Genomic DNA, 27,575 nt, shown 5'->3' with positions numbered 1-27,575 from the left:
GGCGGCGAGCGAAGAAAACGATCAATGGCGGCTCTTATGGATTTCGTGGATGAACTCTTATAATATGTGCCATCTTTCTTCCTCGCTGACGTGTAAAAGCACTTCAAACAAACGTTCAGCTCTTCTTTTGACATTTCTTGTATTGGTTTTGAAAATGTGGTGCCACCAGGACTAGCAAGCCATTCTGTAACATTAAGGTAAATATTGTTGTTGTTGTTACGTAATCTTCATGAATGCGTAAAATCTCGACGGTCGTATTTGAAATTTTGCAACTTTTAATTGAAAATTAACGGGTACGTACCGTTAAATAATTTCATCCCGAACTTTGTGGCTTTTTTTGTTGTTTCTGGGGCAGCCTTGTCCATGATTTCTTGTATTTCTTCCGTGGATAGCTCACCAAATCTGCTTTTCTCATCCATTTTTTTTTTCTGTCGACGAAACTTGGCTTCCCGGGAAAAATTTTATGCTGAATGACATTTGCCGCATTCATTTCCATATAAGGTCAAACGCAGGTATAATGGCTGGTAACCGAGATCTAGTGAACCAATCAGAAAGCTATAATTGCATTATCCGAGGTTGAGAATTTAATAATGAGAAATATCCCGAATTTAGATATTTATCCCCTGACGCTATTTGTTTCCAGTACTTTCTGCTGAGCTATCACGCTATATTTTAATGGTCAGCGTTTGCACAAATCACGTTTGAAAAGGGCAGATGATTTCACAAGTTTCAGTAAAGAAGATTGATTACCTGACTCGTGATTTCCACGTTAAATTTCACGCGAGGAACCGATATCGCACAAATCGCGAAGTGAAACCAGAAATCATTCACTGGTATTCAACAACGTTGAGCAAACGGGCAGTTTTAAGTAAGAACTATTTTTACACTCAAATTAAAATTTCAATACCAGCCAAATTTTCAATGTTCAAATTCTTCGAAAGAACATCGAGTCAAGAATAAAAAGTCGAAATGTACTTCTCGTAGCAGAAAAGCTTACCGATCGAGAACTGCCGTTGTACCAGATTGGAAGTTGATAGAAATATTAACTGGGGAGTTGTTGAACGATGCTCCAGTTGAAGTAGCACTAAATGCAAACCCAGCCAGCTTGTTTGACATCCTTCGTCGTTTTTCCAGAGGCTGTAGCTTGCAGTTGAATCTGGGTTAGCGTGACCTTTCAGTTCCGAGATTTTAAGCGGATGAAAGTCGTCGCGTAGGCTTTGAATATGACTGTTTTACAGCCGCTTGAGTTTGTGAATTTGCCATCCAAGGACGCAATTGAGGCGATGTCCAACGTCTACTTTGCAAGTGTATTTCGCCCGAGTGGAACCATCTTATACAAGATATTTTGATGTTGGTTTCTTAACTGGAGTGAGGATAACATGATACCAGAAACATTAATTGTGACGCTTAAGAGATGGCCTAGATACTCAAAATGAATGGTGTACTGTAGCTGTGCTTTTCTTAGTAGTTGGTAAGGTAATGTTCTCCTTGAAACCTGCCATTGATTTCGTCTTCTACGTATGTCACAATTGGCACTGGAGCTTCTTCGGCTGCTGAACTTTGCCTTCCGGATTTCCTTCGTTTCAGTGCTTCGGCCATTTTCTTGCCCAGGCCGTTATGGTTTTGTCGTTTTCTGGTACTCGGAATCGTAAGCGGCTTCTTATATCTCTCTAAAAAGTTGTACTTCAGGTCAAAGCAGGGAGAAACTTCATTTTCACTTTGAAAAAGACTCATGCTTGTTTTTAGCTCCGTAGATTGCGGCAATGATTTTGCAACATGATTAAAAGGTCACTTTTGTTTGTTCTTTGTCGTACCAATGAACGATCACGCAAACTTTTTTTGGAGTTTTTAGTGTTTTTGGAGTCGTAATTTCACGCTAAATACCTCGCCTTGGTTACCAAGACCGGCGCTTTTGATACTTTAAACAACCTCGTTACATAAAGTAAAACTCTTTTCCGCACTAATTCCTTTTAAATATATTCGCAACTTTTTGACAAATTCTGCGCACAAAAAAAATGGCAAACCGTTTTAGGCAGTTTCTGCCAATATTTGGCAACTTTTTGGCATTTCTTTGTTTGTCTCCTTTGCATTTTTGAGGAATTTCTGCGTGTATGGCCAGGTTTAATTGTTCAGTTGATCTAAAATTTCTGCACACTATTTCTTCATCTTTTGTCATACTGATTAGATTAATTCGTATACTACAATCATCATTTTTCAGCGTTAACTGACGATATTAATATTTTGTATTTTGTATTTTTTCTTTCTTACATCCACATCCACAATCGAGGCTCCCTTTTTCATGAACTTTTTATATATCTCTTTACTTCCTAAACCACTTAACAAAACAAATTCTAACCTGCTGGAAATCGATCTTCTTGCATTCGGTTCCGGTTGTCCAAGAGTTTAAGGATGTGGTGCCAGTTTGAGATCCATGGGGTTTCGTTTCAAACGCAAGATAGTTTACCTCAATGGACTTATTTGAACCGTTAACAAATTCTAAAACACAGATTGTAAATTCACTCGCTTTAACATCTTCTACCCAGACTGCAGCGCCGTTCCGAGGGGTTTGGCTCTTCACGGTATGGCCAACTGAGGCGAGAACCGTTACTTGCTGTCCGCCGTAAAATGGCGTTTGAAAGTAAATCTTCTTACAACCGAACAGCCCTGGTGAGCTTGTTGTTACGTTGTTTTTTCCGGCCTTGAATCCGAGTGCTGTAAAGGAATAAAAAAAACCTTTTTTCTTAAAAATGATCGCACCTACAAAGTTTTAACTGAATGCGCAGCCGATATCCTAGGAACGGACATGTTGATTGCTTTGGGAAGAGATTTAATTCTCAATTTCCTTGATCTGTGCGCCCTTCCCCCCATCTTTCAGCTCGCTTCTTCTCTGATCAACAAGACATAAAAACGCCTGAGCTTGCCGTGAGAAGTTGAATTAAGGTTTATATTCAGAGAATGCAACTGAGAGTAGATACCATACCTTCAGTGGCTGGAGCGCCCAGGCAAACCAACAAAAAAATGAGAAAGAAGTGCATCTCGTATTGGTGCTCAGACGACATCTTGCTCCGACTGAAAGGGAACTTCACTCTCATGCACATTATAATCATCACAAGGGCAATGCATGACTGGAATGTACCTGTTAAGACATGTCGAATTATAGGATATTAACAAATTTTAAACAGCACGTCCACAAAAGTGAGTTATCTTGGGGGTGCCGCATATAAGTGACAAGGTTTAGGATGACAGGCAGAAGGAAAATGACTAGCGTAAAAAAATATGACGGATTCCTTAGAAATTGACGATACTTCTCCTATCCGAGGAGCGTATTTTATTTTCATCAATTTACAATACAAGAATTGCTTTAAATAACACTAAATTGATTATTATCGCTGTTGCTTTGTGAATGAAAACTACCGACCCCACCCCATGTCCCCTCTCCCCAATCCCCCGCAGTGCCCCCGTATCCTCCACAACAAACCAAACTTGCTAAGTTAACTAAATTTTCCAGTTTGAACTTTACACATTTCAATTTTGATCGATTAATGTTCGGTTTTCGCTTTCCTAATTTATGCCTTGTAGCGAATTTTCAGTTCATTTCAAGTATGAATTTTTTCATGCCAATTGAATTTCAACCCAGTTACAGAGGAGATTGTGTCTGATTTTTTTATTTATACGGTTATCAGTTTCAAAGAGGTAAACTCATAAAGTAACTTGGGATTTGAAAGTTTCGAAGGCGTTCTCTTTCATCATATTCTTGTATAGATGATAATATCATTTAAAAGGGTCGTAAGTTATTTTCCTCAGAGTCGTCATTTATTTTGCTGTGTTAAGACTCGCTTGTTGTTCTTCCTGTTCTTAGACCTTCTTAAGTTCTTCGGTTATTCTTACTTATCGTTTGAAGACACGCCAGCTCACTACATTAGGAGATAGGCCTCAATTGGTTGACGTATTGTTTTGGTTAATTTGATCATTTGCCAGTTTGTTCATTTTATGTTTTTTTTTTTTTTTTTTTTTTTCATTTTGACGGAGTCTCGTTTCTTTAGATCGAAGCTAATGGCGGAATTTGCTATTACCTTCCTCTGACGCATTTTGTATTTTTTATTTATTGAAAGCCTCTTGTGTAAAATCTAGTTTCAACTCTGCTAGAAATGTGGACTTCACTTGATATATATGCAATCGAACTTTCCTTAAGTGGTGACATTCAGTCGAGCCACTAAACAATTGAGCTGTAACGAGAGCTGTCAGCTTACACAAGGGTAAAGATTCAGTGTTTGTACGTATCTGAGAAAATCACGATGCGTCTACTTACGGGTTATGGTATGCAATGGGATTCGACTGTGTTTAATTGTTGTTATCTTAGCTTATTGTACTTTGATGATGCACTATGCACTCGCGTGGACTACTAAACATAATCAGGTGTTTTTTTGCGGCTGGAGAGGCTTTGCGGAAGGGTTCGAGGGGAGATTAACAGAACGGTTTTCTATTTCTTTGTTTCTCGGCTGTTGTATAGTTACTCAGTTCAAGAATAACTAAATTCATTCTGTAAGTGTCGGGTGGTTTTTGTTTCTTTGTGCACGTGGAAGTTCTTTAAATTTTGTAACAGTAAGGAAGCGTGCCATGAGCGCTCGCCTCTTTAATCCGCTTTTTTCCCTTTTGTTTTTATGGTAACGCATTTTAATCATTCTGTAAAATTTTTCCGCAGGAGGGTGATTTTATTTAACCCGTGAAACAACATCTACTGTAGCAGTAAGTCAAAAAAGTCATAACTAATAAAAGAAAACCATGAAATTGGTATTCAGTAGCATCTAATTGTGCAGCAACTATTTCACGGGTTAGGTAAAATCACTCTGAGATTGACACCTTATTGATCCTGAATCCACTTAGTATTATTACGGCTGAGAGAATAACAGACACGTTGTGACAGAACAGTCTTTGAACTAAGAATGCCAATTTAATTAAGGACAGTTTTCTGGGAAAATATAAAATAGAAGTCGCAGTTGCATACAGCAGTCTCCTGTGAAGTGGTAGAGATACATTTTTTTTCTACCCCATGTCCCCTCTGCCCAGTCATCCGCGGTGCCCACGTATACTTCACAAGAAACCAAAATTTATGTTTATCAAATTTTCCGGTTTAAACTTTACGCATTTCAATTCTGATCGATTAACGTTTTTATTTTCGCTTTTCGAATTTACGCTTTGCAGCAAATTTTCAGTTCACTTCTATTTTGAATTGAATTGTTTTAGTTATAGAGGAAATTATGTCGAATTCTAGCTAATCTTTTTAAAGAGGAAACTCGTAAAGTGACTAGAGATTTGAAAGTTACGAAGGCGTTCTCTTCGATCATTTTCTTCCATAGATGATAAAATCATCTGAAAAGGGTTATTTTCGTCAGAGTCGTCATTTATTTTGCTGTCATCAGACTCGCTTGTTGTTCTTCCTGTTCTTAGACCGGCCTTCTTAAGTTCTTCGGTTATTCTTGATTATTGTTTCAAGACACCAGGTCATCACATTAGGAGATGGATTTCAATTGACTGATGTATTTCTTGGCTAATTTTATCATTTGTGAGTTTTTTTATTCATTTGATGTGTGTTCTATTTCATTTTGACTGTAGTTTGCGTGCATTTAACTAAATATATAAGCGAGCGAACTTTCCGTAAGCTGTGACCTTCACTGGGGCCACTAAATAATTGAGCTGTTGCGAGAGAACTTATGCAAGGTTAAAGATTGAGTGTTTGTATGGATCTGAGACAATCAGGAAGCCTCTACTTTGGGGCTGGTGTCCGATGAAATTCCACCGTGTTTAATTGTGGTTATCTTAGCTTGTTGCATTTTGATGATGCACTAGGTACTCACGTGGACTAGTTAACATAGTACTGGGGAAGTGTTTAAGGGGGGTAGAAAAGAATGGTTTTCTATTTTCTTCTTTCTCGCAGTTTTATAGTTTGTCAGTTCATGAATGACTAAATTCATGCTCTAGGTTACGCCGTATTTTTTTCTTTGTAGAAGCTCTTTAAATTTTGTACCCGTGCCATGCGCGCTCGCCCCTTTAATCAGCTTGCATTGCTTCCTTTTTTATCGTCACGCATTTTAATTCAATTCTTTGACATTTTTCCTGCTAGAGTGATTTTATTTAACCCGTGAAATATAGCTAATATTTAGTTCAAAAAGTCAAAATTAACGCAAGAAAACTAGGAAATTATAATCTAATAGTATGATCTAATTTTGTAGCAACTGTTTTACGGGTTAAGTAAAATCACTTTGAGATTGACACCCTGAAAAGATATTGAAACGTTCCAAAATTGATCCGAAATCCTCTTAGTATTATTGCAGCCCAAAGGATAATAGACACGCTGTGACAGAACAGTCTTTGACCTAAGAATGCCCATTTATGGACAGTTTTCTGAGAAAATATAAAAATAGTAGTCGCAGTTGCAGACAACAGTCTCCTGTGAAGTGGTAGAGATACATTTTGGAAGGCATTACTTATTTTAAAAGCCAGAAATAGAACACATATTTTCGAAGCTCAGTGAAAGAAAAGAAAGCACTTTATGACGTCGGACTGCATAGTTTAAGGAGTTGTTCAGCTTACGAACACATGTAATTTTTAACTTGATTGAAACCTCGATAACAAGGTGACAAGGGATCGACTTACTAGAGAAATCATTTGCTCGCTGTAACGCGTGTTCAGCGATATGACAAAGCATGGACCGAACCAGAAGGCTTTTGGTTATTATGTCTCAATTGAATTTTGAATTGTTATTAAATGGGCAAAGAGAATCTTCGAGCATTTCCCGGTAAGCTAAGGCAGTTCTTCTCATGACATCCTGCCCGGGCGAACTGTTCATGCAGGCTATTTATTAACCGCGCGGCCATGGGCCGAGCGCGGTTCATGTTCTACCCTTGGTTTATTTATTTTTTTATTTTTTTTGTCGGAGACCAGACGCAGATCTCCACTCGGCCAGCTTTGAATTACGCAATCGGTAATGTTTACTCGCCAAACCTTGTTTCTTCAGGGTCAACAGAAATCTCAGATTACAAAATCACGCCGAACCTACACGTTGCAAAAAAATCTCTTCAAAACCCTGACATCGAAGCGATATATCACTTTAGCGTTAATAGCTACCTCATATCGGCAGATTAAAATCTATTCGTTAACAATCCAGCTTCATCATATTAAAATTTCAACGAAATCGAACAAAACCAGAACTAAATATGATTAGATTTTTTTTGTAACCTAGCTTCATTGCGTGAGTCGACAAAGGAAGCGACGGTCGCCCATAGCCACCGAAACACATTAACATAACCAGTGAACCTACGTTTCGGTCAAAAAAATCCAGGATTATTGCCTGAAAGCTGAAAATTCAAGAGGAACATCTTTTTCGAACTTTTCTCAAGTTATTTAGACTAAAAAATGACCTCGGCGGACTCCAAAAGAGAACGAAACAAAAAACAGAACGAGACAGTGAGAAGAGCCGATAATTTATTCACCGCGTGGTCTTCGTTACGTTCACGTTAAAAAAACCTTACTTCTGGATAATTTCAGCCTTACAAGTCAGCAACTGGTCCCAAGTTACTTTCTGTATCCTTACAAGTGTCCTGACTTCCATCTCCGAAAGATTTGGCCGCAATTTTTTAGCAAATAAACATTTCGCCGACAGCAATCACCATTACGGTGGCTTGCAACTAATTCGCTAACTTTACAAAACCCTCCCGAGGGGGGGATATGACGAAAAGAGCTGAAAAATGATGACCGGAAATAGAGTAATTTTCTCAGCTTCCAGTGTGCCAAATTTGCTGGAAATAGGTTCAAAACCGATATTTTTTTTTCGTTTTTTTTTCTTCGGGTCACTCATGCTACCAAAACAGTTAACTTTTAAAAGCGCGGTTGTAAGATCTTAAAGATCTTCTTGTATTTCTCCAAGATCTTTTGTAATAAGATCCGGTTGCTTTTCTTTACTGAATTTTCGTTGTCTTCTGTTCGTCATTGCTCGTGCTATAACCCCGCTTGCTGTCGATCGTTTTATTGTTGTTGTTGTTGTTGTTTTTTTTTTTAATCGACGGCAACTAAGCTCGTACGAGCGGTTTCCTCCCGTGGAAGGCGACAGTGTCCAAAGTTGAGTGTCATGACTCCAAGAAAAGCCTTTTGTGGTAGTTGTTAACATTACTTTCATTTCTTAACGGCTTTAAATTTCTGACGCACGACGTCGAGAGCAAAACGAGTCAATTTGAAATCGTTGTTAAGTCGTAAGCAAGTTTTGATGCAAAAGTTAAAATAAAAGAAAGTTTTAAACTTTTACTTGCTATAAAAGTTAAGGACACTTGGTGATAAATTACATGGTCAACCGTCGCGCTACGATCGCTGAGATAGAATTGAGGTCTATCTCAGCGATTGTTGGTACAGTGATCACTCTGATCACCGTCTGAAGAGTTGTTTCCATATGTTGTACCGAAACAAGTTCAAGACTTCATTGCAAACTTTAAATACAACTACTACGATTTCCCTAAAGGCGGGTTTCACAGAGGCAATTAGATACGACTACCATGATTTCCCTAAAGGCGGGTTTAGTAGAGGCAATTAGACTTTGACAATTCTCAATAACAGTGATAAAAAAGATTTCTTTTCGCCTAGATAAGAACGAACACAAACACAAAACAACGCGTTATTTTCAGCCTGCTCTATTTTATTGTTACAAGCTTTTATAACGGTGTGCCTGATACGTATTTATTTTCTACGTTAGCAGTCTCAAAAGACAACTCACAATTACTACAAAGAAAAAAAAACAAAAACAAAAAAAATGCTTACTCCATCATACTTTCTCAATATCCTTTTTCTAAATCCCCTTTACTTGAATAAGATAAGAAATCAAAACCAGCTGGAGACCTGTAACTTGCAACTTATCCTGGTATGATGTTCGTGGAATTCAATCAATTGAAACTCAGCATCAAGATTTTCCTTCTTAAGGGATAATTTCACGGTTCAGCGCGTGTACAAGTTATAGCGTGACTATAAACCACTACCTTGTTCATTTTTTTTTACTGAGCCACATGTAGTTCAGTAACTACGGACTATAATTTGTGAAACCAGAAAGACTGATGCCCAAATTTTATCAAGATGTCAGCGGATTTATCAAGCAAAACTTCGAATTCAGTTTAGTCAGTTAAACGTTAAATTTTTTCATTCGGCGGCTAAGGTCTTACTCTGGACACACACACACGTTATCTACTTTTATTAGATTGGTGGATAAACAATATAGGTATTAATTAAAACAGAGAGTAAGAAATTCTAATGAGAAACATTACTGCTATCACCGTGTTACTGTGACTGAAGGGAACTGAAGTCTGACAGGAAATTCAGTTCTGGCAGAAGTCAGTAGCTCGGCTAACATTATAGCTTGTTATAATACGGAGCCATGAAACCATCCTTTAATGGCAATTACCAAACAAGTAAGCCGCTCAAAGTAAACTGTTTATCTTCGACTAAGGATACGTGACTACTCGATTTTGTACTAACCTATTGATTGACATATCATCGGCGATATTGAAATTTTCTGATTATATTGCGCTTCTATAATTTACCAACAGTTTGTATATATACTTGAATAATTGCAAAGGTTTAGTTGTTCTGTACAGGGTGTGTAAAACTAATACTGCAAGCTCCGCGATTTCTTCAGGTAGTTTCATAAAAGACTTCGACTTCGTCAGGTCGGAATTTGTAACTACCCGCCAGGAATGATCGTGAGAAGGCGGTGTACAGGCTGTTGCCAAGTGGCGGGCTGTAGGTCCATCCAAGGTCTGAGTATGAATTGGTGTTTGATGCAGCGTTGTTGGCAATGTAAATATCGTACCCGTTTCCAAATATTGGTCCACAGGAAGAGCAGCTGTAGATGGAATATCTGTAGGAACTATACTTTCCTGTTTGATCTAGCTTTAGCGGCTGCCAACCAGGCTTGTTAACCAACGAGAAGAGAAAGGCTGCTGAATCGTAGTGAAATGAAGAACTGGAGCCTAATTTGAATAAACGATGAAAACAACGTTGAGGATGTTTACTATACATTGATGTTTACGATGTATGTTTACTATACATTATTAATTTGTGATTTTTATCAGATGAATTGTGATATTAGCGTTGCCTAGTTGTTAGGTTCTCATTAGTTATTAGGTGGAATACTATTAGACTCTGCATGATGTATAAAATTCATAAAGGCTTGATAGCCATGGACGCGCAAGAGTTCATGACTCCACTTCAAAGGAGATCACGGCACGTAAATTCAGATGCGTACAAAATTCCCCGCTCAAAGACGGACTGCCACATGTACTCGTTTTTTCCGAGGACGATACGAGAGTGGAACAGCCTGACCAATGAAACAGTGAATGCACCAAACTTGACGGCCTTCAAGAAAAGCCTGCCGCCTGACCAAGGCCAAACCAAACGACGTTGACTTTGACTTTATTATTATTATTATTATTATTATTATTATTATTATTATTATCATCATTATTGCTATTATTATTATTTAGTTTTTATCATAACATTTTAGCCTTATTTTAATTTGTAGTTTTTTATTTATACGCTCACTAGAATCTTCAGAATTGAAGGAGGTGAGTCGCCCAGGAAGAAGAAGAAGAAACTAGCTCTCAAGCTATGCGTATATCCACGTTAAATAAAGCATTCATTCATTCATTCATTCATTCATTCATTCATTTATTCATTAATTACTGACACTTAAGACAGTTTCTTAATGTAGAATTACAACGTTAATGTGGTTTGTTCACAAAATTTTACTATTATTCGTAGCTCAGCATTATTTCTTGTAGTGTTAATCTTAAGTTCTCTGGTTTCTGTATGTTAAAGGTCTCCTGAGTTTTTAATAATTTCAATTCTAGGGTAAGCAAGCCCGGTGCGAGATTGGAAACAGCTGCCCCTCTTCAGACTGAACATGATTTCCACGCCCTGTCAGTTAGCCAAGCACGCCATGCCATGTAAAAATGCAAGTGTTTCTATCGGCCTGTTAAGCTCGATGGGTTATCCAGAAAATTCTTAGTATCATTGACTTATTTGCCTTTCTTTGGTATTAACCTTTTTTGTTTCCTTGCTTAATGATTCGAAGCCGTTTTACCGCTTCTATAAAGTTCTTACCTTCCGATATCTCCCTAAAACCGTCACGAATCAGAAAAGAGGCGCGTAAACACAGCAAGTAATATTTTAATACACCATGGAAGTAATATAAGGCATTTCGTTAAGAATTTTCTAGCACTTAACTATCCCAAACCATATTGTAAATATTCCTTTTTTTAAATTCTTTTTAAACTCTTTTCCCATATTTCTCCGTGACCGCTATTGCGAAATATGATCATGGCTGACTCACAGGTTGAGCTTGGGTGGCCTGTGATAAGATGAAATTGATCATGTCACTTACCCCACGAGAGACTTGTGTATCCTCCAAAAATATATTTTCCAACACGGATGATTGTGACAGTTGGACCTTTGCCGTCACAGTTTGAATGGAAGGTATAGGAAGACCAGCCATTTACAGTTGCCTGGTAACAGCGATTCCAAAAAGAGGATTGGCGAGTCACAGGCTTCAACCATTTATCCAGCCATGTCAAAAAAGTCTGGCTGTTTCCCACAATCCTGGAATATTTAAGACCCGCTGCAAAAATAACGTATAAGAACGTTCTTTGGATCAACTTTGTACTTAGCACTTGTTTTGGTGGACTATGTTGAAAGTTGGTTTTGCTAAGAATAAATAACACTGCCATCTTCACCAGTTATAAGATGACCATCATTGCTTGCACCCTAAATGTGACGCTAACTAAACTGGATGCACTGTTTTTTCGGAAAGATATTTTATATGTGGTGGTTATATTCCACCGTGCAACTTCATTTTTTTTTTTCCTGGAATATCTCGTTTTAAATTTTGGGTCGCAGTGATCAGTACTCTTAATAGATGATTTAAAATCCTGAACAGGAAAATATTCGTATGATATTTATCAGGAAAACGTAATATCATTACCAATGCTTCGCGCCGACGTCAGAATTCTCAATGGAAAAACCAGCGGCGGATAAAGTCACGAAATTTGACAGCTTTCGTAAATATTTAAATTTTGAAAAAAAGCCTTTAATGGTTAAAGTCCACGTAGGCGGTCTTAGCTCCACACCCCACTCCTGTCCTTTCTAAGTGTGGTTAATGTTAATGTCAAAGCGTGTCCGTAGTAGCGAGGAGATAGCAAACAACATTACTGAGTCGTGTCCTTTTTTTTATTTTCAACAATAACAGTCCTTGCAATATGGCAAACTAATCCAAGATAGAAAGGAGAATTCTGATTGGTTCCCTGAGCGGTTCGAATTTTAAAATATCGACCGCTGAGATGCTCCATTCGTGAATTAGTTTGGCGAATTGTTTTTCTTGAAAGCAGTTTTACAAAAGAAAGTAGTTTGTTAGGTTTGACGAAATCTCAGGTTTTTGATTGCTTTTTAGACATCATGTTTGGTGGACAATTTGAGCTTAATTCCAACCGCTGAAACCTGAATTTAAATACAATTAATGTAAAATACTAACCTGCCGCGAAGCGAGTGCATGTTTTCCCATCTCCTACGTAGGGATGGTTACACGTACATGTGTAGGATCCTACAGTGTTTGTACATGTAGCTAAACGGTGGCAGTCGTGTACACCGCTGACGCACTCATCGATCACTGGGGGAATAAGGAACACGGCAAAGTTAGTAAACAAGCATAAATTACGTTGAACATGTTCACAAAAAGTGCTCTATATGTTCTTGAGTAAGGTGCTTTTGTTCGTATTGATATAAGTACTACTTTATGATAATACTTCTGAACTCATTTCGCAGTATTGTTGTTGTTCTTGTTTTCAACTGATAACTTTGTAGTTCTTGTTAAGTGAAAACAACTTACCAGTGCAATTTTTGCCATCGCCCGAATATCCAAGTTTACATGCGCAAGTGTAAGATCCACGAGTATTGTTACAAACAGCATTCACATCACAGCTATGGGAGTTTGAAGAGCACTCGTCTATGTCTGAAACAAGATTAAAGGAGTAAATACGGATAAACGTTGAGTTATCGTTAGTCTCACCATTTCACCAAAGAAACAAACAGCTTGAGGACAGTCCGTCGAACAGTTACGGTAAGCAGAGACAGTATCTTTTCCTGAAAAATAGATTTCTTTTACTTTCCACAACCTCTAACTCATTCTCTGCTTTTGGATAATTTTATATTGCTGGTTTTCAGTGTCACGCCATTCAAAATAGATCAAAATTAAATAAACTGAAATCAAAACCGTTCAGTAGATAAAGTCCAGAATCTGGAAAATGAAAGAAGGTAAATATGCAAAGGCTCTCGCCAAGATTCTGGTCACCGCAATTTTTCTTATGCAAAATGCAGAGAAATATTTTACCCAGATTTATAGAGATATGTATAGAGACGCCATGCTGGTGCCCATCCGTATGGGCACCAACATGGCAGCCGAAAACCAACAGAAACATCTGTCACTGAGTTTGGCTACAAAAGCGTGAATATATCCCTCGAGGAACGCTACAAAATTAAAATAATACTTTTTCTAAGACATGAACTGTTCAGATAGCCAAATTCCCCGAAATAAGTCACTTTTTTAACCATCATGACAGCTCTCTAGGCCGTCATGTAAATGCCGCTTCACGCAAAAACTTGGAAATTCAAGCGTAGTGTATCACAAAACCAAGAACCCATTCGGAGCGAAATTTGTATGAATATTAGTTTTCAGCTGCTCTTATACATCATTAAAGTAAAATCTAAGGAAGATCAATAGTCTAGTAGTTTGAATTTTAGTGACATTGTTATCACACTCAGCATCAGCATCAAATGTATTCATCTCTGACTTTTTTGTTGCTATTGGTTGGTTTCTTACCGTTGCAAGTTTGTCCATCTCCGGTATATCCAGCTCTACACTTACAGGAATATGAGCCTACGGTATTCACACAATCTGCATTCACGTCACAGTTATGAGTATTGGTGGAGCATTCCTCTAGATCTGCAAAAATTAAATTTAGAAAAGAAAAATATGAAATAGTCATCAAATGCATAAATAATGTTTACAGTACTGGTTTGTAACAAGTTATTTTGAAAATGAACCATGGAACCTTTTTTAGCGCGAAAGATTATCCTGACTAAATTCTGGGAAGTTAACTATTTTTTATTAGTAGATTACAATGTATTTTAACCGCATTAAGCAAGAGATTTATCACCTGTAAAGCAAGTAAAGTTGAAGCAGTTATCGCACGGCACGTCATTCCAAGTGTATCCATGCCTCACGCCAAGAGTGTGCACACAGTCTTCGTTGTTCCAGTCGTTTGGTTGCTTTGGAGCCCAGAACCTAAAACTGCTAATTTCTTTGTTTGTCCACACAAAAGAACCTTCAACACTACGGTCATTCAGCCCTATCCATGATCTATCGCCAGCATGACGGTGCTGAATAAATACGTTTTCCTCCTGGTTGTGTACTGTAACCAGATCAGAGTTCATCTCAGAACAGTTTGACTCAGCAGTCAACCATGTGGCGCATGCGGGACTTGAAAAGTAGCAATAACCGCCAAAGTAAGTCCATCCTGGCTGGCAGATGTCTGTAGATGTAAACAAAAATAGATTCATAAAAGTAAGAGAAATCATTCAGAATGTCTTGAGTGTTTTTAAAGGAAATAGTTGTTTGTAATGTTTATGCAAAGGCTTCACATGTTTTGGTATTTTTACTCCTGACTGAAACATTGGACGTCATTTGTTATGAAATAAACTTCTAACAATCAAATTCAAGAAATGGCCTGATAAAATCTTATTTTTAACAGCGTAAGTGACAGAAGTTACTAATATGTGAATACTAAATGAGCTAAACTACTGATCTAGACGTTAGTAAAATTAACGATGCTTTATTTTGTCCGTACCTGAAAGGACAGTGTATGAGATAGACAGTGGATCATACTTTGTGTCGTACAACTCTTTTAAACAAACTCGCACACCGGTCGTATTGATGTACTGTAAAAAAAAAAAAAAAGAACAAAAATTATCCGTGGTCTTCTAAACTGAAGTCGAAAAGACAATTTTCAGAACGCTCACAATGATATTCTGAAATATCATTTAATCTTCGGAAGAAAAACCAAACTCATAGCTCCCTTGGGTTTTCGTTTAAGTAAGACATATCACTATCATATCATTTGCATCTAGTAGGTATCCCTCAACTTTCTGTACAACAGGAAATGTTTTTGTCGATTTTGACTTCAGCCGTCTTGGAGACGCCATCTTGTATTTTACGATTTTCCCCGCATTCAATTTGATGGAAAACAACGGATGTAAAAGGGCACGTTACAAATTCAGCATGGATGTTCCCCCTGAGAAAATTGGAAGACACCAAGAACTCTTTCAAATAGACGAGATTTGGTTTGACTGGCGTGTCAAAAATGCTGTTGCTATGGAAATGCCTAGAGAAATAAAAAAAAAGAATTACCTCCACCCAAGTAGTTATTCCATTGTGCACTGGTTGTCGATTTCCACCGCTAGACGAATGGTTCGCGGAAACGAACACATTCGGGGTGCTGTTGTACTTTTCAGTAAAGCGGATATCCTAAAGAAAAACTCTCATTAAGTAAGCGGGATGTTATTCAACTTTGACCACTAGCAGACTGAATTTTATAATAACCTACTGAGTGAGTATTGTTTAAATTGACGCTGTTCTGTTGGGTCTATACACTAACTCTTGAAATGTTTGAAAAAGTAATTCTAGACAAGCTCTCTAGTAAGACGAAAAAGATACCAACCTTGCAATACGCATTGTTGTAATCTGCAGGTGGATGTTGGGCGTTAGCAAAATAGACTGAACTATGTTCTGTAAAAAGAGGCTTGTGGAGAGAAGAGAACGCCAACCATTTCTAAAAGAGAAAAATGAATAAACCCGAAAAAAGGAACATCAACGAAACTTGAAGAACTATTCAAATGGCTCTAATGTTGCCAACCATGCGTGGCAAAACAATCACTCCATTGATTTCGACAATGCTTGTGTCTTTGACAAAGGCAATTACCGCGTTCGAAAAACACTAGAATCTTGGCACACAGCAAAAACCGTCGACGCGGATAACATTTCAAAACCGTTGCCTAGGCAATACTCTATTTTATTGTAATCAGACCTCATTTACATTTTTATCTTCTTGCTTTTTTCACTTTTGTTTTTATTCTCAATTTTTCGCACCCCATTCGTATATATTTTCGCTTGCGCGCCACATTTTTCATTCGTTAAAGGCTATAGACTGATAGCCGAATGCTTATGTTTTTAATATATTTTTAACCAGAGAACGTTCTTATTCCAATATGTCTTATCCTGGTTACAGAACGGTACAACAGCGGACCACGGAGGGAACAGCTACTTGTCGGAACAATGGGACAATAGGAGGATCGAAATGCACCAATCACAGCCGACCTTTGTCATATAAATGATACCGTGCAATCAGTCGACCTGATCGCCTGAAGAAGACTAGCAGTAAGCAGTCGAAACGTCGCGATCTACATCTTAAGTGACTACATCGTGAGACAAACGAAAATACACGTTATTATTAGAAAATTGAGATGGAAATAGTATTTTTTTCGAAAAATTAAGTGAAATAACCATAAGCAAACGTCTAAATCAAGATTCTATTTCTTATTGATATGTCTCGATGGTAAAGTATGTTAGAGACTTAGCTGCCAATGCAAAAGACCAGTGTTAAGAGGCTAAAGTAAGTGATAAAGATCTCTCAATACCTTATGGTTGGTACATAAAAAATGGTATGGAAACTTACAGTGTAAACATCGTCGTGAGATCCTGCGTAGTTCTGAAGCTCTCTCAAACAAACTTTAAACGAGGATTGCGTGACGTCTTCAATCCACACACTGGCAGCGTCACGCTTGAGTCCTGCACGATAGTGCGCTGCGGTAACAAACACTGAAGGTATCACTGAAAACTTTCCCTACATAGAAAACAAAAAAGCAAGCCGTTACCGTTGACGTTCAGCTTACTGATGTTGTTGCTGCTGTTGCCCTAGTGCTGTTTAACAGTAACGAGGATTTGGAAACTTAGTGCGGGTTAGTGCTCTACTGGTTGAGTGTTAGGTGACACTTTAGTACCATTAGTCCAAAGGAAGTCATATTATATTGAACTAAATCCGATAACTGTAAGCTATTCAAAATTATTCTTCGTGAACTTGAGTTGTAAAATGAAACGAAAAAGTACCTACCGATGGAAAATTGACAGATTTACAAGTCGTTCCAGTCCACCATTGTGATATCCGTTCTTCCCCGGCAACACCACCCGCTGGAGCCCCTTGGTACGTCATCCAATCAACTGTCACGTTGGCTTTTGATTTTCGCTCATTGTAGCCTGCCGCCATCACACACGCAGTGAATCGATCATAACTGACATTCTCAACCCACGACACAGCGGCATCATGTACGTACGACCTGTCACTGGTGTCAATATGATTGACAGTGATCTGAACTTCAAGTGGTTTGTCAGGATAAAACACATAAGGCTTGAGGCGAATTACTTCACAATGAGAATATCCCAGTGAAGGAATGTGTGGCATGTGACGGCGACCCCGCTGGAAAGGAAATCCTTTAAGAAAATTACAGTACAAAACACAAATCAGTACAAACGATTCAAACTTCCCACGTTTTTTCATCATAATGATCATCATCTTCTTCGACGTCGTCAGAAATTTCGGAGTAAAACAATTTCTAACCTTCACAACTACCAGGGTGTTGCACAGAGAAGTTGAGTCGCTGAATGCACATTTCCTGTCGAAACAAACACTCATTGTCGTATGTTGTGCCATTGGATGAGCAGACTGGTTCTTGGTAGGATGGACAACTGTCAACAGCAATGCAGCGAGCATCATTTGGTCCAAACGCTTTACAGAGGCAGTGATAATGACATGTCACGTCGATGCAAGGATCCAAGTCTGACAAGAGATAGAAACGATCAGAACAATTGTGAAGAAACGATTTGATCTTCTAGTACACGCTTGCTTGATAGTTATCCATACTTCCGTCTTCCCAGTGTGGGTTTGCAAGGTTTTACAAATATTATTGCAATGAACAACACCGCTGAGGGGTAAAGGGGATACGGGAAAGAGAATCTTAATATACCGAGTGATTTTTCAATCTCCAGACGGAATCTTTTTGCCTACCTCCAGTGACCATGTAGTCGACAGTGATAACATCTTTATTGTTGGCGTCGCTGTTGTAATTCTTTACACACACTTGTGCATCAGTTGTAGATGTATGCTGAATAACACAAAAAAGAATTAAACCCGGCCTGGTTCATGTTGTTAACGTCCGCCGGAATAGTATTTGAAAAAAAAACGGATATAAACGAAAGTTACAGCGAAACAAAAACTTGCTGAAATCGCTTTGAAACGGCTCCGAAACAGCATAGAAACACAAGTCACAAACAGAAGAATTCAAGTAATTATTTTTATCGAATTTTGCTTCCATACCTCGAGCTGTTATATGCGAATGTTACATTCCCGTATAAACTGTTATATTTATGTTGTTACGCAATGTCATATAATGTTCACGGGTCCCAAGGAACTTGGAATATTTGTGCCATTACCTTATGAGTGTTTGCTAAACTTACAAAAAGATCACAAGAGTTATTCCTTACCTCAACCCAAGCGGTGACAGCGTTACAACGTGACCCAGAAAGATTAGCATTGTTGTTGTTGTCAGTGCGTTTTAGCGTCACTAATACAACAGGACGAGCATAAAATGGTTTTGTGAAGTTCACTATCTGCAATGTAAAAGAAAAGAATAATTTAATATGGACTGTATTTCCGCAAGACTCTTTTAGAGGTTAAGCTGATAAATAATCCGTATTGGTATTTATAATGCGCTGATTCCAATGTTTAGATTCCAAGTCACAGCGTCTTTGATTTGAACAGGGCCGACCTGCACCGTTTACAAGGGTCTTCATGATTGACCAAACGAAACAATAGGTATACACCACAAACAATGCCCCTAGCCCTAGAACCAAAGAGGTGCAGATTAACAAGAACGAGTCAAAATAGAAGTTTTAAACAGGTACAGGTCATCTGTTTGAACAAGAGGAAAAGTATGTTTGATCAATTGATCACCGAAGATAAAATTGGGTCTATGACAGATTTTGAGGGTCCAGAGTTCAAATAGTTCCATGTTAACAGTCAATTTTAACTTCCTCCATTGATATGAAAGCGTTGCTGTTGTTGCCCTTTTGATGCCCTATTATAAAGAGGATTTAGATAAGAAACAATAATGCGCCGGGCTGCCAATAATTATTCTTACTTGACAGAAAGCGTAGTTATCCTGATCAGATGGTGAGTTTGTATTGGTAAACACGAGACTGTCGGTTATGGTAAAATTGTCAACACTCAGATTTGTAAACGCCAACCAATTCTGCAGAAAAAAAAGAAAGAAATTGTAGATAAAACCTGGCAATTATGAAAGAGATAAAAACATGCACAATTAAGGACTGTTTTAACCAACGTAAAAGAGTACATGAAATTATCGGCAAGATACGCAAACCCGGTAAGATGTTGATAATTAGCCTTTTTTCAGGAAAAAAATCTATAAAAGAAACAACTCTCCTTGTGTTTGCATTCAACTGCTTCCAGTCAACGCTTTCTACCACATGGTTTCCACAAGTAGCTTGAGGTTTATTTAAGAGCTAACAAACACATATTTTCTTTGTATTGTTTTCTTTTGAAAGCCAACGATTGATGTTTCATACTGGTACAAAAAAGACTCATCTGGAACAGCTTGAAAATGGAAGATGATCAGGCACGTCACAGGGAAAGTTGACCTCTGATATATTTGGTAACATCGTAACGCATGTAAAAATTTTAGAATGCTGCTCTTTAGTCAGGGGTCATCATGATTTTCATTCAACTTTAATGAAGTGTATATCTTTGGCAGAGCATGGTTCATTAGACTGACGACTGACAGAAAACGAAATTTAAATTTACTCACTATCTTTATGCCTTTATGGGGTCCATCGAAAATCTTTACTTCTCTGAGACAAATTTTGAAATTGTCCACGCGCAACTCCTCCACCCACACGGCCATGGCATCCTGAGGTCTCTTGGGAACTTGGTGGCTAGCAGTTACAAATATGGTTGGAGGAGTAGAAAACCGCTGAAATGAAATAACGAGAGAAGTTAGATTAGTAAATTAATCGAGTGCATGCCTGGGTGAATGACCGCATGAACAGATCAGCGAATATGTAAATGACCAATAATGAGAGAATGCGTGAATGCTTGTTTGAGCCATCAAATGTTGTGGCATTTTAAAAATACAAAATGCCTCAAATAACAAATTAATATTTAACAGTGAGTCACGCAACACGTTACACGCCGCAGAAAGTGTAAATATTTTCACAATCAGAGTCCGCCGAGGATATTTTAATTAAAAGGGAACAATACGCTTAAATCCGAAAAATACTAATCAGCTTATTGTTAATCGGTTTTGATCTTTTGCATTAGGAATATTTGCGTTTGATGAGGAAAAACAATATTTTTAGTTAGTCTCAATTGATAAATTAAAAACGCTGTTTAATTTCAACAATTTTCAAAATAGTGACATTTTACTCATGTTTTTCGATTGCATTGACATGAAAAGTTTTCTGTTTAGGCTTAGTCTTATGTTTTTCGGACTCTTTATTTGAATTACAAGGCAATTGTTCTACTTAAGGCAACTTGTTTTCAAGGGAGGTGGCTTTTTGGTGTTTTTCTTCAGTTATTGAGAAATATTCCGTACTCAGATATTTATCCCCTAAAAAATCTTTGTTTCGAATGCTTTCTGCTGTATTTTTACGCTATATTTTGATGGTTAGCATTTGCACAAGTCATGTTTGAAATTGATAGATGATTGACAATTTTCAGTAAGGAAGATTGATTGCCCGACTCGTGATTTCCATGTTAAATTTCACGCGAGAAACCGATATCGCACAAATCGCGAAGTGAAACGAGCTCGAGAAAGCGTAGCGAGAAAGCACTGGCTGATATTTAACAACGTCGAGCAAAGAGTTTTAAGTAAGAAATATTTTTACACTCAAATTAAAATTTCAATACCAGCTAAATTTTCAGTGCTCAAGTTCTTCGAAAGAATAATGAGTACTAGCCAAGATGTATTTCTCGCAGCAGAAAAGCCTACCGTTGTGCCATATTGCAAATTGATAGATATATTTACTTGGGAGTTGTTAAACGATGCCCCACGGTAAACAGTCAACCGAGAGCTCTCGCTGTAAATCACAAGTGATTGTTGCGTTGACTGCTGATGGCGAAGCAGGCCCGCTGTTGACATCGCAATTTCTCGTAAACCTTGCGTGGAGCCGGAGCCGCTTCAAATGTACGCAGTAGCACTAAATGCAAACCCAGCCTGCTTGTTTGACATCCTTCGTCGTTTTTTAAGGGGTTGTAACGTAAAATTGAATCTGTGTTAGCTTGACCAGTCAGCTCCGAGATTTTAAGCGGATGAAAGCCGTCGCGTAAGCTTTAAATATGACTCACTGCAGTTTTGCGGTCGCTAGAGTTTGTGAATTTATCATCCAACGACGCGGTTGAGGCGATGCCCTTTGTCTGCTTTGCAAGTTTATAACAGCTGAGAGGAACCATCTTATGCAAGATATTTGATAATGGTTTCTTAACTAGAACATTGTGACCCTTATGAAATAGCCTACATACTCAAAATGAATGATGTACTGTAGCTCTGCTTTTCTTTGTAGTTGGTGAGGTAATGTTCGCCTTGCAAGCTGCCATTTCGTCTTCTATATACGTCGCAATTGGCACTGGAGCTTCTTCGGCCGCTGAACTTTGCCTTGCGGCTTTCCTTTATTTGTTTCGGCCATTTTCTTGTCCAAGCCGTTATGATTTTGTCATTTTCTGGTACTCGGAATCGTAAGCGGCCTCTTATTTGAAAAAGACTTTTGCTCTATTTTTCGCTCCGTAGATTGCAGCAATGATTTTGCAACATGATTAAAAGGTCGCTGAGAGTGTTTTCTGAGAGTTTCGTCTTTTGCACTGTGAAGCCCTCACCTGAGTTTGGAGGTTAAGGTGGCTTGAAGGGAATTCTTGGGGAATGAAGATTTTTCTTATCAGGGTTCTCTATTGCCAAGTAAGGGTCGTTTCGTCTGCTTGATATCTCTTGGATGAACTTAGCGAATTGACTTAATGAAGGATAGTCTGCGGCTTTCTTAACTTTATATCGGTAAGCGTGACGTTGTCATCTTCCAGGAAGGTCATCAGGAAGTTTAACAAGTAACGGTTTTAGGAAAGCCGCTTCGTCAAGTACTATTAGACCACTGAGTCCTCCATCATTCTTTGCAAATTCCAGTTCGCACAGCAAATTTCCTAGTTCCTGTGGGCCTTTATTATCCTTGGGTTCGATCTTGGGGAACATTGTCAGTTTGTTAAGGTGCATTTGAGCTACGACTGCATTCGAACCGAAGCGCTCACTTAATTTCTTCCAAGCCTCTTTTAAACCCTCGGCAGGATTCTCTACATAGGCATTGCGCAGGGGTTGAACAAATCTCCTTGACTCTCTGGCCGGTGGTATTCTCGGTTAACAGGGTTAACGTTTCACTTGCAGTGATGTTCACATCTCTCACCATGTTTTCAAATGACGCTTTCCAAGCGCGGTAGTTTTCTGGGCGGTTGTCTCGTCTAGCCATAAACTGAATAAAAGATTCCAGGTGTTTGATAGGCATAGGTGAGACAGTGCTTTCAATTTGCAATGGAGTAAACTCTGTAGCTTTAGGATCTAACTTCTTAGGGGTGGGGAGTTCCTATTTGAAAGCTGAATTAATATGCTGTGCTGCTCAAGGATTTAACTTCTCAGCAGTGGTTTGCTCCTCCTTGAAATTTATGTTGGGATGAGTCCCTCGAGTGCTTTCTTCATCTATATGTGCCTCGATGAAATCTCGCACACGCTGGGATGGATCCATGAGTGGCAAATCTGGTTTCTGGAATTCGTTGGCAAAAGTGGGAGCGAGTTCCTCATCCATCGCGTTCGCTTTGGCCAGTGCCACGGCTGCCTTTTGCTCCAAGCGTAAACACGCGATCCGCGCCTCTTCCTCACGTTTCTGTCGGGCGAAGGCCATTTCTTCCTCTCTCTTGTTTTTCTCTTCTCGCTCTAACAGGAGGGCCGACTGGGCCTCGATTTCGGCCATTTTCCTTTCTCTTTCTGCCTTTTTTACGGCTGCCAGGCAACTCGCTTATCGCTGAGCGAATCTTGTCCCCCGAATCCAGTGTAACCGATAAATTTAGATTCATTTTTTGGTGAAAAAAAAGCTCTTACTACCCTAGCGATTGAAAATTCCAACTACCCCGTGACGCTAATAGAGACCAGAATGTAAGCTGAGTGCGCTGCCCAATAAAAACGCGAGGAAAGATCACATGGATAAACAAGGCAAAAAAGTAACGCAATAGGTAACGTGATGCTGTAAGTATGTGACACCACAGAATATGCAAATGACGTAAATGCTTGCTTGAGCCTTCAAATGTTCTTCAACTTACAGACATTTTGAGATTGCAACAGCTCTTTTCAAAAACTGACCGAACGTTTGGGATGGTAAAAATTCAAAATGCCTCAAATAACAAATTAATATATAAAAGTGAGTCACGCAACCCGTTACACGGCGCAGAAAATGTAAATGTTTTCACAATGAGAGCCAGCCGAGGATATTTTAATTATTCAAAAGGAGAAAAATACGCTTAAGTCCAAAAACCACTAATCAGCTTATTGTTAATCGGTTTTGATCTTTCGCATTAGGATCATTTGTGTTTGATAAGGAAAAATAACCTTTGTAGTTAGTCTCAATTGATAAGCGCTTCTTAATTTCAACAAACTTCAACATAGTAACAGCATATTCTTCGATCATTGAAACAGTTTTTTGTTTACGCTTAGCCTTATGTTGCTTGGCAACTTTTGAATTACAACTGTTTTACTTGAGGCAACCTCTCATCAAGAGAGGCGGCTGTTTAGTGTGTTCCTTCAGTTATTGAGAAATATTCCGAATTAAGACATTTATCCCCTGACGCTATTTGCTTCCAATACTTTCTGCTGAGCTCTCACGCTATATTTTAATGGTCAGCGTTTGCACAAGTCACGTTTGAAAAGGGCAGATGATTGACAATTTTCAGTATAGAAGATTGATTACCTGACTCGTGATTTCCACGTTAAAGTTCACGCGAGAAACCGATATCGCACAAATCGCGAAGTGAAGCGAGAAAGCACTGACTGGTATTCAACAACATGTCATGGTGGGTAAACAGTTTTAAGTAAGAACTATTTTACACTCAAATTAAACTTTCAATACCGGTCAAATTTTCAGTGTTCAAGTTCTTCGAAAGAACATCGAGTCAAGAATAAAAAGTCGAAATGTATTTGTCGTAGCAGAAAAGCTTACCGATCGAGAACTTCCGTTGTACCATATTGCAAGTTGATAGAAATATTAACTGGAGAGTTGTTAAACGATGCCCCAGTTAAGCCGGAAGTAGCACTAAATGCAAACCCAGCCAGCTTCTTTGACATCCTTCGTCGTTTTTTCCAGAGGCTGTAACTTGCAGTTAAATCTGAGTTAGCGTGACCTTTCAGCTCGGAGATTTTAAGCGGATGAAAGTCGTCGTGTAGGCTTTGAGTACGACTGTTTGACGGCCGTTTAAGTTTTGCAAGTGTATTTCGCCCGAGTGGAACCATCTTATACAAAATATTTTGATGTTAGTTTCTTAACTGGAGGGAGGATAACATGATACCAGAAACATTAATTGTGACCATTATGGCATGGCCTACATACTCAAAATGAATGCTGTACTGTAGCTGTGGAGGTAATGTTCTCCTTGAAAGCTGCCATTTCGTCTTCTACATATGTCACAATTGGCACTGGAGCTTCTTCGGCTGCTGAACTTTGCCTCGCGGATTTCCTTCGTTTGCTTCGGCCATTTTCGTGTCCAAGCCGTTATGATTTTGTCGTTTTCTGGTACTCGGAATCGTAAGCGGCTTCTTATTTCTCTCTAAAAAGTTGTACTTCAGTTAAAAGCAGGGAGAAACTTCACTTTCACTTTGAAAAAGACTTGTGCTTCTTTTTAGCTCCATAGATTGCGGTAATGATTTTGCAACATGATTAAAAGGTCACTTTGGTTTTTTTTTTTTTCACACCGGTGAACGATCACGCAAACTCTCGTTTTTGGAGTCGTAATTTTTCGCTAAATACCTCGCCTTGGTAACCAAGACCGGCGCTTTTGATGCTGTAACTAACCTCGTTACATAAAGTAAAGCTCTTTTCGGCAACTAATTCCTTTCAAAAATATTAGCAACTTGTTGACAAATTCTGCTCACAAAAAAGACTGGCAAACCGTTTTAGGCAGTTTCCGCCAATATTTGGCAACTTTTGGGCATTTCCTTGTTTGTCCTTTTTGCATTTTTGAGGAATTTCTGAGTGTATGGCCAGGTTTAATTCTTTGATCTACAATTTCTACATACTATTTCGTCATCTTTTGTCATACTGATGAGATTAACTCGTATACTGTAATCATCATTTTTTAGGGTTAACTGACGATGTTAATATTTTATATTTTGTATTTTTTCTTTCTTACATCCACATCCACAATCGGGGCTCCCTTTTTCATGAACTTTTTATATATCTTTTTTACTTTCTAAACCACTCAACAAAACAAATTCTAACCTGCTGGAAATCGATCCTCTTACATTCTGTTCCAGTTGTCCAAGAGTTTAAGGATGTGGTGCCAGTTTGAGATCCATGGGATTTCGTTTCAAACGCAAGATAGTTTACCTCAATGGACTTATTTGAACCGTTAGCAAATTCTAAAACACAGATTGTAAATTCACTCGCTTTAACATCTTCTACCCAGACTGCAGCGCCGTTCCGAGGGGTTTGGCTCTTCACGGTATGGCCAACTGAGGCGAGAACCGTTACTTGCTGTCCGCCGTAAAATAGCGTTTGGAAGTAAATCTTCTTACAACCGAACAGCCCTGCTGAGCTTGTTGTTACGTTTTCTTTTCCGGCCTTGAATCCGAGTGCTGTAAAGGAAAAAAAAACTTTTTTCTTCAAAATGATCGTACTTACAGAGATTTAACTGAATGCGCAGCCGATATCCTAGGAATGGACATGTTGATTGCTTTAGGAAGAGATTTAATTCTCAATTTCCTTGATCTGTGCGCCCCTCCCCCATCTTTCAGTTCGCTTCTTCTCTGATCAACAAGACATAAAAACGCCTGAGCTTGCCGTGAGAAGTTGAATTAAGGTTTACATTCAGAGAATGCAACTGAGAGTAGATACCATACCTTCAGTGGCTGGAGCGCCCAGGCAAACCAACAAAACAATGAGAAAGAAGTGCATCGCGTATTGGTGCTCAGACGACATCTTGCTCCGACTGAAAGGGAACTTCACTCTCATGTACATTATAATCATCACAAGGGCAATGCGTGACTGGAATGTACCTGTTAAGACATGTCGAATTATAGGATATTAACAAATTTTAAACAGCACGTCCACAAAAATGAGTTATCTTGGGGGTGCCGCATATAAGTGACGAGGTTGAGGATGACAGGCAGAAGGAAAATGACTAGCGTAAAAATATATGACGGATTCCTTAGAAATTGACGATACTTCTCCTATCCGAGGAGCGTATTTTATTTCCATCAATCTACAATACAAGAATTGTTTTAAATAACACTAAATTGATTATTATCGCTTTTGCTTTGTTAATGAAAACTACCGACCCCACCCCATGTCCCCTCTCCCCAATCCCCGCAGTGCCCCCGTATCCTCCACAACAAACCAAACTTGTTAAGTTAACTAAATTTTCCAGTTTGAACTTTACACATTTCAATTTTGATCGATTAATGTTCGGTTTTCGCTTTTCTAATTTATGCCGTGTAGCGAATTTTCAGTTCATTTCAATTTTGAATTTTTTCATGCCAATTGAATTTCAACCCAGTTACAGAGGAGATTATGTCTGATTTTTTTATTTATACGGTTATCAGTTTCAAAGAGGAAAACTCATAAAGTAACAAGGGATTTGAAAGTTTCGAAGGCGTTGTCTTCCATCATATTCTTGTATAGATGATAATATCATTCAAAAGGGTCGTAAGTTATTTTCGTCAGAGCCGTCATTTATTTTGCTGTGTTAAGACTCGCTTGTTGCTCTTCCTGTTCTTAGACCTTCTTAAGTTCTTCGGTTATTCTTACTTATTGTTTGAAGACACGCCAGGTCACTACATTAGGAGATAGGCCTCAATTGGTTGACGTATTGTTTTGGTTAATTTGATCATTTGCCAGTTTGTTCATTTTATGTTTTTTTTTTTTTTTTTTCTCATTTTGACGGAGTCTCGTTTCTTTAGATCGAAGCTAATGGCGGAATTTGCCATTACCTTCCTCTGACGCATTTTGTATTTTTCATTTATTGAAAGCCTCTTGTGTAAAATCTAGTTTCAACTCTGCTGGAAATGTGGACTTCACTTGATATATATGGAATCGAACTTTCCGTAAGTGGTGACCTTCAGTCGAG

At 38.5% G+C, this 27,575-nt stretch overlaps 3 protein-coding genes across 3 annotated transcripts in view; all 3 read right to left on the bottom strand.

The window, feature by feature from the left end:
- The window catches only part of LOC145494538 (uncharacterized), a 1,499-nt gene extending 1,228 nt beyond the window's left edge, over positions 1-271 (bottom strand). Inside the window, exon 1 of the mRNA XM_081474030.1 lies at positions 1-271. This exon is cut by the window's left edge and continues 1,228 nt beyond it. Within this exon, the coding sequence (XP_081330156.1) occupies positions 1-134 (134 nt within the window). The 5' untranslated portion in view covers positions 135-271.
- LOC145495761 (uncharacterized) overlaps positions 1-3,097 on the bottom strand; it is an 18,930-nt gene extending 15,833 nt beyond the window's left edge. The window contains exons 1-2 of the mRNA XM_081475352.1: positions 2,981-3,097; positions 2,357-2,712 (exon numbers count right to left, since the gene is read on the bottom strand). Of these exons, the coding sequence (XP_081331478.1) occupies positions 2,357-2,712; positions 2,981-3,092 (468 nt within the window). The 5' untranslated portion in view covers positions 3,093-3,097. The remainder of the gene's footprint in view (positions 1-2,356; positions 2,713-2,980) is intronic.
- LOC145494531 (uncharacterized) overlaps positions 1-26,454 on the bottom strand; it is a 64,969-nt gene extending 38,515 nt beyond the window's left edge. Inside the window, exons 1-16 of the mRNA XM_081474023.1 lie at positions 26,350-26,454; positions 25,730-26,085; positions 20,020-20,184; positions 19,336-19,446; positions 18,680-18,805; positions 18,204-18,300; positions 17,757-17,975; positions 17,253-17,629; positions 16,818-16,985; positions 15,804-15,914; positions 15,494-15,610; positions 14,934-15,024; positions 14,244-14,618; positions 13,907-14,029; positions 12,917-13,039; positions 12,563-12,697 (exon numbers count right to left, since the gene is read on the bottom strand). Coding sequence (XP_081330149.1) covers positions 12,563-12,697; positions 12,917-13,039; positions 13,907-14,029; positions 14,244-14,618; positions 14,934-15,024; positions 15,494-15,610; positions 15,804-15,914; positions 16,818-16,985; positions 17,253-17,629; positions 17,757-17,975; positions 18,204-18,300; positions 18,680-18,805; positions 19,336-19,446; positions 20,020-20,184; positions 25,730-26,085; positions 26,350-26,428 — 2,773 coding nt within the window. The 5' untranslated portion in view covers positions 26,429-26,454. The remainder of the gene's footprint in view (positions 1-12,562; positions 12,698-12,916; positions 13,040-13,906; positions 14,030-14,243; positions 14,619-14,933; positions 15,025-15,493; positions 15,611-15,803; positions 15,915-16,817; positions 16,986-17,252; positions 17,630-17,756; positions 17,976-18,203; positions 18,301-18,679; positions 18,806-19,335; positions 19,447-20,019; positions 20,185-25,729; positions 26,086-26,349) is intronic.
- Positions 26,455-27,575: the final 1,121 nt, after the last annotated feature.

The sequence above is a fragment of the Orbicella franksi genome, chromosome 8 (assembly GCF_964199315.1).
Source record: "Orbicella franksi chromosome 8, jaOrbFran1.1, whole genome shotgun sequence".
Taxonomy (NCBI): domain Eukaryota; kingdom Metazoa; phylum Cnidaria; class Anthozoa; order Scleractinia; family Merulinidae; genus Orbicella; species Orbicella franksi.
The sequence above is the reverse complement of the archived record's forward strand: the minus strand, read 5'-3'. Positions and strand labels throughout refer to the sequence as shown.